Source organism: Chrysemys picta, chromosome 11 (assembly GCF_011386835.1).
Source record: "Chrysemys picta bellii isolate R12L10 chromosome 11, ASM1138683v2, whole genome shotgun sequence".
Classification (NCBI taxonomy): Eukaryota; Metazoa; Chordata; order Testudines; family Emydidae; genus Chrysemys; species Chrysemys picta.
This window is the reverse complement of record NC_088801.1, coordinates 12579184-12595610: the sequence shown is the minus strand read 5'-3', so window position 1 is coordinate 12595610 and position 16427 is coordinate 12579184. Positions and strand designations below refer to the sequence as shown.

At 46.0% G+C, this 16427-nt stretch overlaps 1 protein-coding gene across 6 annotated transcripts in view; it reads right to left on the bottom strand.

The window, feature by feature from the left end:
• The window catches only part of KALRN (kalirin RhoGEF kinase), a 721955-nt gene that overhangs the window by 67385 nt on the left and 638143 nt on the right, over nt 1–16427 (bottom strand). For 3 of the 6 annotated variants that reach the window (XM_065561521.1, XM_065561522.1, XM_024104809.3), the window contains 2 exons: nt 10202–10297; nt 8255–8385 (listed from right to left, as the gene is read on the bottom strand). In XM_065561521.1, coding sequence (XP_065417593.1) covers nt 8255–8385; nt 10202–10297 — 227 coding nt within the window. The remainder of the gene's footprint in view (nt 1–8254; nt 8386–10201; nt 10298–16427) is intronic. The other 3 variants (XM_042843108.2, XM_024104810.3, XM_024104811.3) reach the window with 1 other exon arrangement.

Below are 16427 nucleotides of genomic sequence, written 5' to 3'. Positions count from 1 at the left end.
TCTCAGATGTACCTGGACTGCGTGGTGGGGTGTGATCTGAAGGACATGCACAGGTGGCGAATGGCCTGAAACCTGTAGTGAGGGAGGAATACCATCGAGCTTGTAGAAGCAAGTAGTCCCCACATAGAAAATATGGCCCTAATTTGGATTTGCCTTTATGCAGCATGAAGCCCAGACAAATCAAATAAATGGATGATGACTTGAACATGGTAGAGAACCTGCTGTTTGGATTTGCCTGCCCCATCTAATTGTTCAAATATGGGAAGATGTGAATTCCCCTCTTCTTCAAACAGACCACTGCCACCACCACCAGGAACATGGCGACTACACACAGGAATGACAACAGGCCAAAGGGAAGTACTGTGTATCAATAGTGTTGACCTGCTACTGCAAATCTCTGGATGCTACCAAGTCACAGGCGGTAGGCATCCTGGAGATCAAGGGCAGCAAACCAGTCTGTCCTAGATGACAATGAATGATTGACACTAGAGAGAATCAAAATCTTGTGCTTGATTAACTTGTGGAAATTTCAAGGACCCAGTATGGAGCTGAGATCCACTTTGGACTTCGGGGGGGGGGGGGGCGGATCAGAAAATATGAGTAAAACCCCTTTCCCCTGATGTGGATGGGGAACAACTTCTTTAGCCCAGAGAGAGCAGAATCTGAACTTCTTGACAGAGCATTGACTCATGAGAATGGTCCCTGAAGAGACAGGGTAGGAAGGGTGATTGGACAGAAGCTTGACAGAATATCCTAGTCTCAACAGTCATCCATTGTTATAGCTTCCCAAGCATTGAGGACGTGAGACAATCTGTCCCCACATGGAGGGAGGGGAAAATCATAGGAAGATTCCCGATTACAGTATTTCTGTCCTCAAGGAAGAAGAAGTCAAATAGGCTGCTACCCCCAAGAATGACTGGTTTGAGGGTCTTCTCTTCTGTGATGTGCACTTCCATCTTGAAAACTCATTCTAACTTGATGGGTACTGCCTATAAACACTGGCGTTGATACTGCTGTTGATGTGATCTGTATTGACACCTCTTGGGTGCTTGGGCATAGATCCCCAAGGAGCCAAAGGGTACCCAGAGATTCCTTAAATGAATGTAAAGTCTCATTGGTCTTCTCTGAAAAGACAGACAACAAAAAAATCCATCAAAACTTGATATTCTCTATAGTTTGCTGAGTGTCTGGGGCTATGTTCAAGTTATGCAACCACAAGGCTTTCCTCACTGCTATTTCAGAGGCCATCATCATCCTAAAAGAAGTGTCCACTGCATCAAATACAGACTGGAGGGATGTTTTGCCTATGATGCAGCCTTCAAGTAATGCCCTGAACTCCTCCTGTGCATCCTCCAGAAGGAGGTCAGTAAACTCAGACATCGCATCCCTTCCTGTTAACAAAGCTGTATTTCACTAACAGCATCCGCTGGTTTGCTACATGCATCTGGAGAGAGGATGTGGAATACATTTTTCTCCCAAACAATTTGGCCCTTTTTCACTGGGGGTTGATTTAAGTCTTCCTGGACACGCTCTCTCATTGGCAGCTGTAACCACCAAGGAATTTGGAGCAGGAAGAGAAGAAAAAGCATGCAAAGTCTTGCAACAGGACATGATAATATTGGTCTGTGAGCTCAGCTGTGAGAGCTAAAAAGGCTGGCATGTTTCATAAAGTCTTTGCTAGCTCTAGAAGAGTGTCATTAATCGAGAAGGCAGACACCTGGAGAATGAATACAAGCTTGTGAGTGTTTCTCTTGTACAAGCTCGACTTCTATGCTTAAATCTGCCACCATTCTCCTCAGCAGATCTTGAGAGCCTAAAGTCCTCGGGGACCAGAGAAAAGGAATATGGCATCATCAGGTTTTCAGGTGAGGAGAACCATAGGTGCAGACTCCAGGGATGAAGCATCCACAGGAAAATAAATAAAAAGATAGTGAGTGCTGAGCACTCACTGGCAGCCCCACGGATCAGTCTACTGGGTACCAATGGCTACCTATAAGGAAGGTAGAGGGCCAACTGTAGAAAAAAAAAAAGTGGGGCGGGGAGGAAGAAGAGGAAACTTCACAGGTAGCTCCAGCTCAGGCCATGGGCAGTAAGAAGGAATTGAAGGGGACTGGGTGGTGCTGCCCTTATATAGCCTCAGGAAGGGCAATGAGGAGAGATGGGGTGTGTACACCAACCCAAAGGGTATGGCTGCACAACAACAACAAAAAAACCACCTTCCCAGCTCCAGAATGCTGGTTGCATTCACATTTAAGATATGTGCACCACCCAAAGAACTAGACCCTTGCCCAAAGAACCTCAACTCCACATATGAGAGAGGGTGCATAGAAGAGACACTACAGCAGTAGCCATGGAATCTGTTTAAGTACTTTAAAGCCTTGTGACAGATGAGTATTTTGTTCCCCCTATCCCCTAGAGAGCCCTCCCATGAGTAAAGTTCATTTATTCTGGCTTTGCATAGGCTTAAAGGAAATGGTCTAATTTTCATTTCTTGAGACTCAATGCTAGGAGAATGAATCCCATTTCCTTTCCAAAGGACTGATCTCATAGTAAATAATGCAGGTGTGGCAGTCAAAGGCTTTATGCTTCTTTCAAAGCCAGTAATCCTGGATAACTGTCATCTAAGGAAGCTTCAATGCACACAAACAAGTATCAGTCAAACTGATTAGTTGCATAGGGTTTTCTCTACATGACAATTTCAAGAGTTATACCTGTCTTACTACAGACAGTCTCCCTCTCAATTACAGAGAGAAAGTTATTTAGCACTATGAACGAAATTCCATCCAAGCTCAAAATTCAATAATGAGTAACAAGGTAGAGGAATGCTTTCATGCCTGGTGTCACACTGTATACATCAATCAACAGTGACCCTCTTGGAATGACAGCTCTATAGAAACTGTGCTATATGGAAGCCCTGGTAAAGACGGATACAGAAAAGAGGTCTAGGGATAGGCATTCTGAAGAGGAAACAGAGCACATGGGTTAGCAAGAATTCTGAAGATAAAAGACATGTTTGGTGATTGGTAAAAATCCCAAAATTATTTGATAAGACTAAGCGCTAACTGAAGTGATCCTGTGAGCCAGACTGAACAGGTGGGTGAAGGCATTCTGAGCTCATGTCTCATAACAGAACAGCTGTTGGTATCCTGCAAGATTAAAACACTCTACAGACAAACTACTGAGATGAAACAGCAATGATGCCACCATGTGCCATTTCACATGGAAAAAACTTCCCTGCCTCCGAAAACATCATGAACTAAGATGAAACATGAAGACAATACCATAGCGATGTGAGAGGTATGGAACACCTGTGAGACATAGGGATGTTGTCACATAGTGTGATGGCAGTGTTGGTAGCACTCATTCATCTTTGTTAGGGAAAGCAGAGGGGAACTTTTCTGTAGACCCTCTGCATGAAGAGGTCATGCCGCTCCTTGTTTATTTAAATAGCAAAATCCAGCCCTTTTGGGCAGGAGCTATGAAGTGGCAGTGGAAATGCCAGCCGTTCATGTGTTCCAAGAACCACTCTGCTAAGTTCCATACACATGTAATAAAATACATGCTGGGCAAACTGTTGCTCCTTTACAAAGCAGCAGCACGTATCCCTGGGCAAGCATATGCCCTATGCTGCTGTTCCCCTGGCTGACCTACATGTCCCTGCAAGGAATATGCTACACCTCCTTTAGCATGGATATACCAACAGATTTACTAACTGAGAGGGAATCCCTGCGCTTACCACTAGGTAGGACTCCTGTCCTGTTGCTATCCAGGAATTCTGGGTGTTGAGGGAAGAATCGCTCCCTGTTCTCTCAAGAACACTTCTCTCCATCTACACTTATATCCATTAATAGGAGGCAGAATTTGGCTTTAAGTGTCCAGGAGATCAAAATCAAACACCAATGGTGCCAGTGCTGCAGTGTTCATAGGTCTGAGGGCTAGAATTTAAGCATCCTTCAGGATGAATTGTAGCAACCTCTAATGAACGAAGGTGCAGGATCAGTTTTGCCAACACAGATACAAAGCAAAAGGTACATGTATTCTTGCTTCAGGAGCTTAGTTCAGCATCTACATGGTACATTCACTCAACGCTATAGAAGACCACATGGCTTCCCCCTTGCCCCATCATTTGAAACAGACATTTGTGTTGAATGTCACTTGATATTTTTATATCCATTGTTTTACCATGTATGACACATGTAATTTTTTTTTTTTAATCTAGAAGAGGGACACTGCCAGAGAACAAGTTTCCTTACCTGTGTTTACTGTAAGTTAGCAAAAAAGAAGTCATTTACAATGATGTAATTGTGGGGAATACAGGCATATTACATGCATTTTTCTGTTATAGAAGGTATTTTCTTCTATATGGTATTGGAGGGAGTGTGGGGGACTGTCAAGTGGATATGGACTGTTTCCTCACTTTAAAAACAAACAAGTATTCGTATATATTGACAACGCCCTCAAATTTACTCACAGGTATATCACAGCAATCAGAAAATATCCCTTTAATCTGGTAGAAATACTTTAGCAATATCTGCTGGAATAGGGGTGTGACACGGCACCCCCTATTCTTCAGTGATATTATTAGGACATTATAAGCTAAGTTCCCTCTAAGCTGCACAGCAGACTATAGGGGGCTGTGCAGGCACGCAGCCACAGGGGCCTGGAGAGGAGAGAGGAGCAAATTGGGGCATGAATGGCTGCCGGCAGAGAGAGGTGCCTCTCCTTTGAGCTGCTGCCACATTTTTCCACCAGGAACAGTTACCGCCATGTAAGGATGGCCTTCTTTTCTTGCCCAGCAGAATTTGGTACCTTAGTGGTCCAGGGGTAGCGAATTCTAAGGGATGGGGGTTTTGGAGCTGCTGCTGGCAGAGAGAGGCGCCTCTTCCCTGGTCCCGTAGCTGCTGCAGTGAGAGGGCGATGTGTGTGTCCATCCGTCCATCCTCTCCCCCCCCCCCCCCCCATCACAGCCCTGGGGCAGCTTGCACCCCAAACCCCTCATCCCCAGGTGCAGTCCCAGCCCCACGCCCTCACCCCTCCCACACTCCAACCCTCTGCCCCCTCCCATACCCTGAACCCCTCAGCCCCACCCCTGAGCCCACACTCCCTGCATCCTAACCCTCTGCTCCAGCCCTGAGCAACCCTCCCCTCCACACACATGCCAAACCCCTCAGCCCCACCCCTGCCACATATCACCTCCATATTGGTGGTGATAAAATTCATAAAATTCATTCCTCACATAGGATGTAAAAACTTAAAGGGAACATGAGAAAGTATTTTATGCAAAGTAAGTCAGGTGCAAGGTCATTGAAGAGGTTATGATTTGCTGAATGATTCTCCTATTTGTATGCATGTATCATTTTTGTATCTGAAGTTATGAATATTGACTATGTATCTGTATTTCAAATGTAGTTACACCTGGGTAACACCCACTAGACAAGATACTTTACAGTTTGGAATCCCCTGTGATCTAGACAGAAAGTAAGTGCAGCTTGCCCCTTAAGAATCTGCAGCCTGCTTGTATCATCTCTTAGGCTTGGTCTACACTAACCACCCAAATCGAACTAAGGTACGCAACTTCAGCTACGTGAATAACGTAGCTGAAGTTCGAAGTACCTTAGTTCGATCTTACCTCGGTCCACACGCGGCAGGCAGGCTCCCCCGTCGACTCCGCGGTACTCCTCTCGTCTAGCTGGAGTACCGCAGTCGACGGCGAGCACTTCCGGGTTCGACTTATCGCGTCCAGACAAGACGCGATAAGTCGAACCCAGAAGTTCGATTGCCAGCCGCCGAACTAGCGGCTGGGTATAGATGTACCCTTAGGGTGAGAATCTGCTATTAATATATACTTAGATCGGATATAAAGTTTAGTTTGCATATTTTTATTTGCTAGGTAATCTGCTTTGATCTGTTTGCTATAAAAGATATTCATTTAAAATCTTTTATAGTTAAACTTAGTTTTGCTTTATCTAAACCAGTGTGGGAGAATCATAACTCGGGGCAAAAGGCTATTGCATATTCCTCTCCACAATGCGGAGAGGAGGTAATTTTAGGAGCTTACACTGTACAGTTCCCTGTGCAGCACAAGACAGTATAACGTGCCTAAGGAGCTGGAAGTAGCTTTCCCATGCAGGGGCTGGGCAGAGAGTCTGCTTGTAACTGCAGCTGGGGGCTGGTCCCCACTTAGTCCGAAGTCCGGACTAAGGTACGCAAATTCAGCTATGTTAATAACGTAGCTGAATTCGAAGTACCTTAGTCCGGACTTACCGGGGTCCAGACGCGGCCGGAAGTCTCCCCCCGTCGACGCTGCGTACTCCTCTCGGAGAGCTGGAGTACCGGCGCCGATTGTGGGCACTTCCGGGATCGATCCGGGATCGATTTATCGCGTCTTAACCAGACGCGATAAATCGATCACAGAACATAGATTGCGTGCCTCCGGACCAGCCGGTAAGTGCAGACTAGGCCTGGGTGTGTCCCTACCTATAGGTATTCGTAGGCTAGAAGGCTTTGTAGCTTGTCACAGCAGTGCAGTGTAAAAGGGAGCCAAGGCTGGTGGGTCGGGGGCTCAGTGGTACCCCAGTTCTACCTGGTGCCCCAAGGGGAACCTGTCACAAGAGACTCTCGGCACAGAGATTAAAGGTGAAAGCACACATGCATGTGTACACAGGAGATTACCACCTATGGGTAGGATTTTGCAAGTCATCTATTGTTTGTTTACTGGGAAATAGGGGTCATAATTTGAGCTCTGATTTGAGCTCCTTAATAAGTTATTAAAAACAAGAAATCAAGTGGCACCAGATACAGACCACAGAAACTAAGTAGCTGAAGGAGAGAGAAGCGGACTGATCCTGAAAGCCACTAGCAGCTGTTTCTAAACATTCTGGAGTAAGGGGAATTATTTGGCCTGAAAAACAGACACAAAAAGATACGTAGTGCACAGCTGCCAAAGCTCTTTCTGCATTTCAAAAGGCCACGTGTATAGATATGTACACAATGGCAAGTGGCTCTGTAGTGAAAGGCTAAGAAGCTTGCAATGGTAAACTAGCAATTCATTAATCAGACCGATACTGAAACCAAGTATGTGCAATATTGGGGCAATCTTAGGAGACAGATAAGAGTTTCTCTCTCAGAGGAGTTCTCTACAGGTAAAGCTGGGTGCTGATCTCCTCTAACCTGCCTCTCTCATCCATTCAAAAATACATTATAAAAAAAGAATCACACTTCATCTATGATGAATACATCAAGCTCCTCACCAAATTGCTTCTCTGGCTTCTGCATCAAATTCAAGGGACTTATACCAGCTTTCAAAGCCCTATGCCACTTTGCTCCTGCTAGCCCCTCTCAACTACATCTTCCCCCTGTCTGGTTTCCTTTCCATGTCTAGAACCTTTCCCAAACCAGTCTGCTATTCCTCCACTGACTCACTCCTTAAACACTTCCATGAGGCCTATGCATCCTAGACTTTATTTGAGGGGAAAAGCTAAAGAACTATGTTAATAGTGCACACACTGCAAAGTTTCATAATCAAAGCAGCCACATGATCTTATTGTTATAACCCTTGACTTCCCTTCCCCAACCCTCACTGTCTCTCATATCCTTGCCTCCTGATAAGCCTACTGTAAGGCATGCCTTAATTTAGATAAGCACTGTCAGGGCAGGAGTGTTCTCTTGTCTGTAAAACACCACATTTCTGGTACTGTATAGATAAAAATGAAGATCTATCTAAACGAGCCACCACCCCCTCAGCATGTATATGGAGCTTTGACATCAAAGCCTTATTTTGTAATGCTAAAAAAAGGGGATTCCCCTTCTCATGAGATTAATTACTGTGCAATAGTTATCTCGCTGTAAAAGCCTAGTGGAGACAAGGTACCTGAAGTGGCTGAGTGAGGTTAATACTTTACTGCCCTGCCCCAGCAGTCACCACCCCTAGTTTACCTTTCAGTTAAGCTACAGAGCCTTGTCTCCACTAGGATTTTACAGCAGGATTGAGAATGGTTCTTACTGGTAACTTTAGCTATTCTACAATAAAGATGCACCATTTCCCCCTCTTCCCCGCAGTACAGAAAAAAGGCATTGATCTCTAATATTTTTTTTTTTTTAAATAGACTGAGAAAACCAGACGAGCATAGAGAATAGAAATCCAGCCTTCAGAGTACCAGTCCTGTGCATTCTTTGCCAGAGCAGTGTCTAATTTATAGCTGTGCACACTTCTATAGGGTGCATGAGGGAAATAAAAAGCAGCTAGATAACTTACATCCTGCCTCTCATTGCTTTGGCTTTTTGTTCCTCTTCAAGGTTTCTTGGGGGAGTTGAAGGCGTCATCCCTTCATTTAAACACCCAGAGCCATCTTTTAAGCTTCCTCGATAAGTTCCTCCTTCTAGGGTCTAAAAACCAAAGCATTATAGAACAAATGTTATCCTTGATCTACAAAGCTAGAGTTACCTTCTGTTGCAATAGTCGCCTCAGCAATCGTGAGTAGTGGAAACCAAAAACAGACTAATGGGGCAGTGGTTATGTCCCCCACTGCCCCGCCTCAGAGGTTTGGTTATATTTCAAGTGGATATAGAAAAGAACCTGAAACCTATAGTCTGATTCACTGCAGCACAGCAGAAAGCATACACCATTAAGCACAGGATGAAAAATGTTGTTTATGCTAAAATAAGCATCTCAAAATTATTCAGAACAATCTGCAAAGAGAAAATCCCATGGCCTTCCAAAATGTGATAGAATTAGGCTACAAGCATTTAGACTGTTGTTCTGTGGAAGATTAAATGAAGATACCTTCCAGTAAAGTAACATACAAAAAACAGAGACATTGGTCTGAAACCCATTAAATATTACTGAGTTCACTACGGGGGGGGGGGGGGGGGAGGAGGAGGAGGAGGAGGAGGAGGAGGGAAGAGAAGAGGGAAGGGAGAATAGATATCCTGCTATGAAAACCTCTAACAGACTTAAACAAAACATAAAAAGTGCATATTATCAGTCTCACTCTAATTTAAACCTTTCTGGTAGCTGTGAAATTGCTAGAAGTTACTCTTCTTTTCTAGTGTCCTGCTTCTCCAGTCACAACAAGCCTATTTCATTCTGAAATACCTGTTTCCTTCAAATGCTCAACTTCGCCCTCATCCAAGAGCATACAACCGTGAGGACAATACTTTCCCCAACCAGATACTATCTCTGTGCGCTGAAGTCTCAGACTGAGAAAGCACTGAAACCAAATTACTACTTCTATGGCGGAATCACTTTGCCAGATAAAGCTGGTTCCACAGATTCATAGGAATTCCAGCCCCGCTTGTTTTATTATTCTCCTCACCCTGAAAATGAGTGCAAGAAAATGAACCTTCACAGGCTCAGCATTAGGTCTCCCTCAACTCTGACTTTTTCATTGAGCAAAACTTGTTTAAGCTGTAGCATTTGCCCAAGTTTACAGGCCCAGGGATGTTTTACCCTATAGAGGATTGTTTCAAGGAACAATTAAAGGAAGCCAGAATCATCCCTTCCACACTATAAGCAACTGCCCAATAGAAAGAAGATTGTAAATTGCAAATGCATTACAGTAAAATCTAGAATAAGTCTTCTGGCTTTAGTCTATAGGGCTTTCACCATGGTAGAGATCAGAACAAAAAAAAAATTGTTTTTTTTAAAATAGCAGACGAGAAAGTGACACAGGTGGTGCTTTAATTTCAATAAGGTTAATCACAACTATTATACATTAAGAGGTTAAACAATTGCGCTATTTAGTAGGAATGTAAATTCATTAAAATTTTCAGAGATACACACTGAGGTCAAGCAATAACGGACAGCTATTTCATAGCTAAACTCTCATGGTAAAAAAAAAAGTTACCATATGATAAATAAGGCCTTGCCTTTAATATAATCCAAATGTTTATGTCTGTTCTGAGGAATGGCTCTTAGACACAAATATATGAAATTCGCCAGTATCATACAGTTCAAAGGCTATACCATGCTTTGAAAATTTAACTGACTTTGGTGCAACATCTGCACAGAAGCTTGCAACTGCATTTAATTTTAGTTGTGGAGTAACAGCTATTAGAACTTCTACACTGAACTGGAGAGTCTAAAGGTTAATAAAAATGCAGCAGGTGCAAAGCAACAAGGAAATAAGGCAGACTGTCAAACTCATGCTACAGATACAAGTTATGCCTATTCTGTAGAGAATTTCCAAGACACTACACTTACCAGCTTACTTTTGACCAACTTTTCTATTGCACTGACAAGATCCGCAGCAGTTGGGACATCAGAGGAGCTCTGACGAGCAGCTAGCAAAGAGGAGGACTGCAAGACACCAGTTTGCAAAGGAAAAGCAGGTTAGCAGGATGAGAAGGGGTTAGGAAAGTGACCAAACCAGCAATCAGCGAGGTAATGTTTGGGACTCAAGCAGGAAGAACATGGGCGCGTGAGGATCACATGCATAGTGTTAGGTAGCTGACTGTCACCAGACTAGCAAAGCACAGAATTAGCACTGGAATTCTGGTGGCATTTCTGTGCAGGATTAAAAAATTAGTTGCTTAAAAACAGGTTTAAAAGGGCGACCATATTTCCCAAAGGAAAATGGGACACTGTAGGGCTGGCCCGACCCACTGGCCTGAGCCTCCCCCTAGGACTGGCCCAAGTCATTCGCCCAGCCCTCCTCCTCTGCATATGGCTGGCATTACCACTTGCCTCCCTCCCCATTTTCCTCTGCACCCCTCTCCCTTTTGGGGGGGGGGGCAGAAGTGGGCATGATCAAACAGGACAAATGCCCACTTTTGTAATAAAATAAAATAACGACAACAGCCAGGACAAGGCTTTAAAAAAAAAAAAAAAAAAAAAAAGGGACAGTCCCAGCCAAAACAGGACATATGGTCACCCTATAATTTAGAAAAGCAAGTTTCCTTACTCATGTTGCAAGTCACAGGTAGATTATAATGAATAAACACTTTAAAATTCATTTTCTTCCTTTCCAGGATCTCAATAGTTTTACAGACACTACAAACTGATCTTGCTTACCCAATGGTAGACAATACGATCACCTTGATTTTACAAGTGGGAAAGCGAAGGCACACCGGGTTAAAAAAAACCACGCCATTTTAAAGAAGTTAATGTGACCAGCACTCCTTGGGAAAACAACTAAGGCCTTGGCTACACTTGCAGCTGTACAGCGCTGTGAGGTAAACCTGTCTTTGTACAGCTGAGTAGGGAAAAGCGCTGCAGTCTGTCCACACTGACAGCTGCCAGCGCAGTGATGTGGCCACACTTGTAACATTTGCAGCTGTGTTGGGAGCGGTGCATTATGGGCAGCTATCCCAGCATTCATGTGGCTGCAACATGCTTTTCAAAACAGGGGGTGGTGGGGTGGATTGTGACAGGGAGTGTGGAGGGGGAGAGAGAGTATGCTTTTTGGAGCATGTCAGCTCTCTATTTTGCAAGTTCTGAACTCCCGGCCCCCTGCTCATTTGTTTACTCACTCAAAGCAAGGTGCAAATAGTTTGCTTTTCTCTGCAGTACGAGCTTTGAAACCAGCACTTCCGCATTCCTGCAGCCGGAGAGGATTGGCCACTTGACAAGGTGATTAGTACAGCGCTGCAAGCGTTTACACTCACACCCGTGAGTCGTAGCCACTCCGCTGCAGCTGTTATTCCTCTCCGAGATGTGGAGTACCTGCAATGGTGTACCCAGGGAGATACAGTGCTGCAAGTGCCCTGCCAGTGTGGACGGGGAGTGAGTTACAGCGCTGGGGGAGGCTTTACAGCGCTGTAACTTGCAAGTGTAGCCAAGGCCTAAGTCAGGCATCAGGTGTCTTGTGTTGGGCATCCAAAAACTGAGGCAAAGTCAACAACTTGGGCAAGGAATTTAGTCAGTTTCACTTGCTGGTTCTCATACATTAGCACCCTTCTACAACATTTGGGTTGCAAAGCGTTTTTTTTTTATTTTAAAACTATGGCCAGGCCCAGGGCCGGCTCCAGGCACCAGCTTAACAAGCAGGTGCTTGAGGCAGCCAAGGGAGAGGGGCGGCATGTATGGCAATTCGGGAGCAGCAGGTTTCACTCCCTCTGGGAGCGATGGACCTGCTGCTAAACTGCCACCGCCTATCGCGGCTCCCCCCCCCCCCCCCCAATTGCCGCTGCCGATCGCGCTCGCGACTCTTTTTTTGCACTTGGGGTAGCAGAAATGCTGGAGCCGGCCCTGGCCTATACTACGGGTTCTGCAGGCACAGCTGTCAGGGATGTGAACAAATGCAATCCCTGACCAACATAGCTATGCCAGCAAACTGAGGCAATGGGTTCCCGCCCCCCCCCCCCCCCCGCCCCACACACTTCTGCTGGGTGGCCTGCCCCCCCCCAGACCCAGGGCCGGCTCCAGCAAAACAAGCAGGTGCTTGGGGCGGCACATTTCTACAGGCAGCATTATGGCGCTGGCCATCATAGGTGCAGACTCCGGGGCATGGGGAAAAAAGTGCCCCCACCGCCCCAGCTCGCCTCCGCTCCGCCTGCTCCCCTGAGCGTGCCGCTGCGGTGGTGGAGTGGAGGTGAGCTGGAGTGGGGAGCAGTTCCTCTACCCCCCCATTACTTCTTGCGCCCCCCACCCTAGCTCACCTCTGCTCCACCTGCTCACCTGAATGCACCGCTGCTCCACCCTCCCTTGCCTGAGAGGGAGGGGGGAGAAGCGGAGTGGTGGCGCGCCTGGGGGAGCAGGCAGAGTGGAGGTGAGTTAGGGCGGGAGGTCACGGGGGGGCCGCAGGAAGCCATGGGGGGGGGGAATGCAGCATGCCGGGGGGAGGAGGTGGGACTGGGGATTTGGGGAAGGGGCGGAGTTGGGGCAGGGCCAGGAGCACAAAAAAAAGGGGGGGTGGTGCGGTCAAAATTTTTTTTGCTTGGGGCAGCAAAAATCCTAGAGCTGGCCCTGCCCAGGCCTCCCCATCCCCCAACATTGCCACATGTCCCAGTTTGAAAGCCTCTGTTCTAGACCAGAGGCAACACATGGGGCAGTCATGTGCCCCCCAAACTTTTAAATTGTGGGCCCTCCCCACTCTCAATGGTTATGCATCACCTCCGCCAGCAAAAGCCCCCAGCATAGATTTAGTTATATTGGCAAAGCTGAACCAACAGCTTGTTCTGCTCAGGAGGGGGGAGAGAAGAGGAGGGGGAGAAAGGGCGGTAACCTTTGCCAGCATAAGCCAGGTCCACACTAGGAGTGCTTTGCCCGTACAGCATACCCATATAGGAATACCTGTAAGGTGCTAGTACTCAGGACCAGGCCTATGAAAGGAAAAGTGCTTCAAACACACCCTTATGTTCAAAGAAACATCTCTACAGGTGTTAGCTTAGGGTTTTAAGACAAAACCCTAACATTGTTGAACTTGGGTTCCCAAAATTCAGCACCTAAATCCATATTTAGCATCTACACTTTTGAAAAAAAGTGCTCTAATTGTCAATAGTGATGAGCACCCACAATTGAGCACAATCAACAGGTGCTATGAACCTCCAGCACCCTGAAGACAAACACACCTGCATGAGAAGAGTCAGGCAGATAGAGATCTATACTAGCTCATCTGAAAATACATTTATCCTGTACTGAAGACAAGTGCTGACTGCATCTCTGTGACCCTTGATAATAGGCTCTGTGCATGATTTAATGGCAGCCAGCTATAAAGAGTCAACTGCCTTTACAGTCTATCCCATTAGAATTATAAAAGGCTTATTTATCTCCTCAGTCACTTAGTGAAGGGTTGCAGCTTTTTGGGGGGAGGGGGGAAGGGAGAGGAAGAAAGACGGGTATTGCTTCAATGAAGTCACTACAAGTTCTAATGAATGCACACTGGAGATTACGAAGTGTTGGTGAATGAGACCCAGGAGAAGTGACATTGGAGATTAGGCATGTGGCCATCTCATTAGACAGACTATGGGGGGGGGAGGTTCAGAAAACTGACGGGGGGGGCTTACTACTGTTGAATGATACAGCAGCAGGGAAAGGGGGCAGAGGGGACTCACCCTACTCACTTTTCTTGAGGCAGTTCAGAAAATGAACATATTGCCATTCTCTTTTGTAATTTTGCTTTTGCCCAAGTGATGCATCTAATCAACAGCTCTAATTAAAACAAAGTTATAGATAATCAGGTTAATTTATCATTCAACAGAGGAATTCGCTTCAGAACCAGAATGTAATAATCTTTAAATTCTTATTCAAGATTACATGCAGCTATTGAAGCAGGAGAGGCATCTCTAGCAAAAAGACTGACAAGCAGGGTTCTGAAGAGAGAAAATAGCTGGATGTTTAATAGGGTTACCATACTGAAATAATAATAATAAAAAAAAAAAAAAAAAAAAAAAAAAAAGGAGCCTCCATGGGATCCTGGCCCTGCCCATTTCCCACCCCAACTCCGCCCCTTCCCCGCCCTAACTCCGCCCCCTCCTCCCTCCCACTCCCAGCCACACGGAAAGGGCTGCCCCAAGCGCTACCGGCTTCACGGTTTGCCGGGCAGCCCCCAGACCCTGCACCCCCGGCCGGCGCTTCCCCAGTGCAGCTGGAGCCCGGGAGGGGAAGCGCCCAGCTGGGGGCGCAGGGTCTGGGGGCTGCCCGGCAAACCGTGAAGCCGGTAGCGCTTGGGCTTCGGGCAGCCCCCTTGCCTCCGGACCCTGCGCCCCCAGCCGGGCACTTCCCCTCCCGGGCTCCAGCGGCGCAGGGTCCGGAGGCATGGGGGCTGCCTGAAGCCCATAGCGCTCTGGCAGCTCGGCTCTTAAACAGAGCCGAAGAGTCAGGGGAGGAGCAGAGCAGCCGCGGGAGGGGAAGTGCCCGGCCGGCATTTTACCGGACATGTTCAGCTTTTTGGCAATTCCCCCCGGATGGGGGTTTGATTGCCGAAAAGCCGGACATGTCTGGGAAAAACCGGACGTATGGTAACCCTAATGTTTAAGCCACCATTTTCAAATGTAGGTGCTTAAGTAAGTGGGCCTGATTTTCAGGAGATGTTCAATGCCGTAGCTCCCACTTATTTCAACACTCAACACTAGTGAAAAGTCAGCAATGTAGATATCTCAATGGTGATGTAGATGCTTAATATTGAGCACTTATAAAACAGTATAAATGCAAAAAACATCTTCAGACCACTGTAGAGACATGAATCCAAAGCTGGGGGGGGGGGGGGAGAGAGGGGGAAGGGGGAATTTGTGCCAATACTGGAACTTTTAAATGGTTTCATAAGAAAAAAAGTCTTGATATGGAATAACAAAATTAAAAAAAAATGCACAAGTCTTCCAGCTTCAAATTAAGGTAAACTAGATTCTCTTTAACTACAATGGGTGCTTATAGGGACAAATTAAAGTGGTGTTAGAATTTCCCCATATGCAAGCTGTGTTCCTCATTATTTTGGTAGTCAAGGTCCTCACAATCAACATGTGCAGACTCACAATATTCCAGTTAGATAGGGAACAGAATGGAGCTAATCACTGACTGTTCCTCCAGCCAAACCAAAAATCAGTTCCTTTTAAACCAAAAAAGGTTAAAGAATTTTTCCTTGCCAAAACCAAAAGGAAAGAAATTGTTTCATTGAATAAAACATTTTATTCGGCATTTTTAAATGAAGTGTTAATTTGAGAATACTTGGTTTCAAAAATATCAATACATTTTGCTTTGACACGTCTGAAGTTTTTCCCGTCCACCCCCCTCAATTTTTTGGCTCAAACTCTTCATTGATTTTACAACTAGTTGTGATGCCCTGAAAAGTGTGGCATTTGGCAAGTTTGCTATTCGTTAAGAAAGTGTGGCCAGCTCTAATAGGGAAGTACTATTATTCTCATTTTACGGATAGACAGCGGAGGCACAGAGACTAAGCAATTTGCTCAAGAAGTCTGTGGAGGAGCAAGGAATTGAATCCAAGTCTCCCAAGTTCCACATTAGCGTTCTATCCACCAGACCATCCTTCCTCTCATAAAGACAGGACCTCAATGCAGAGTAAAGTCGTCTTTGTCAGGCAAGTCAGAGGGGGGGAAGTAATCAGGATGCCAAAAGGCTCCGTAAAGTTTATCTATATGGAGAAGAAAACTGATTAGTTCATCATTGAGTGTTAGAGGATCATGCATGTACCATAGACACTAAAATCTCCTGCCATGTTAAGCATCAGAAGGGTGACCAGAGGCATGGGACAGATTAAAAACAAAAATCTAAATTCTACAGGCAACCAGCCAGGAATCAGACTAATACCATACTGGTATGGATCCAAAGCTTGCTCCCCACATCCCTTCTCCAGCCAGCCAGCAGTCCATGCAATACATAAGGTCAAGAGTCCATGACTCCCAGCTGCTGCCTGCCAGTCTTGCTGTCACCACCCAATGTTTTAACAGAAGCTGACAGATGAGAGGAGTGCCCCTGAATCCACCCTGTATCACTCTGATCCATGGGTCCACGCACTGGCTGGCTGGCAGGGATT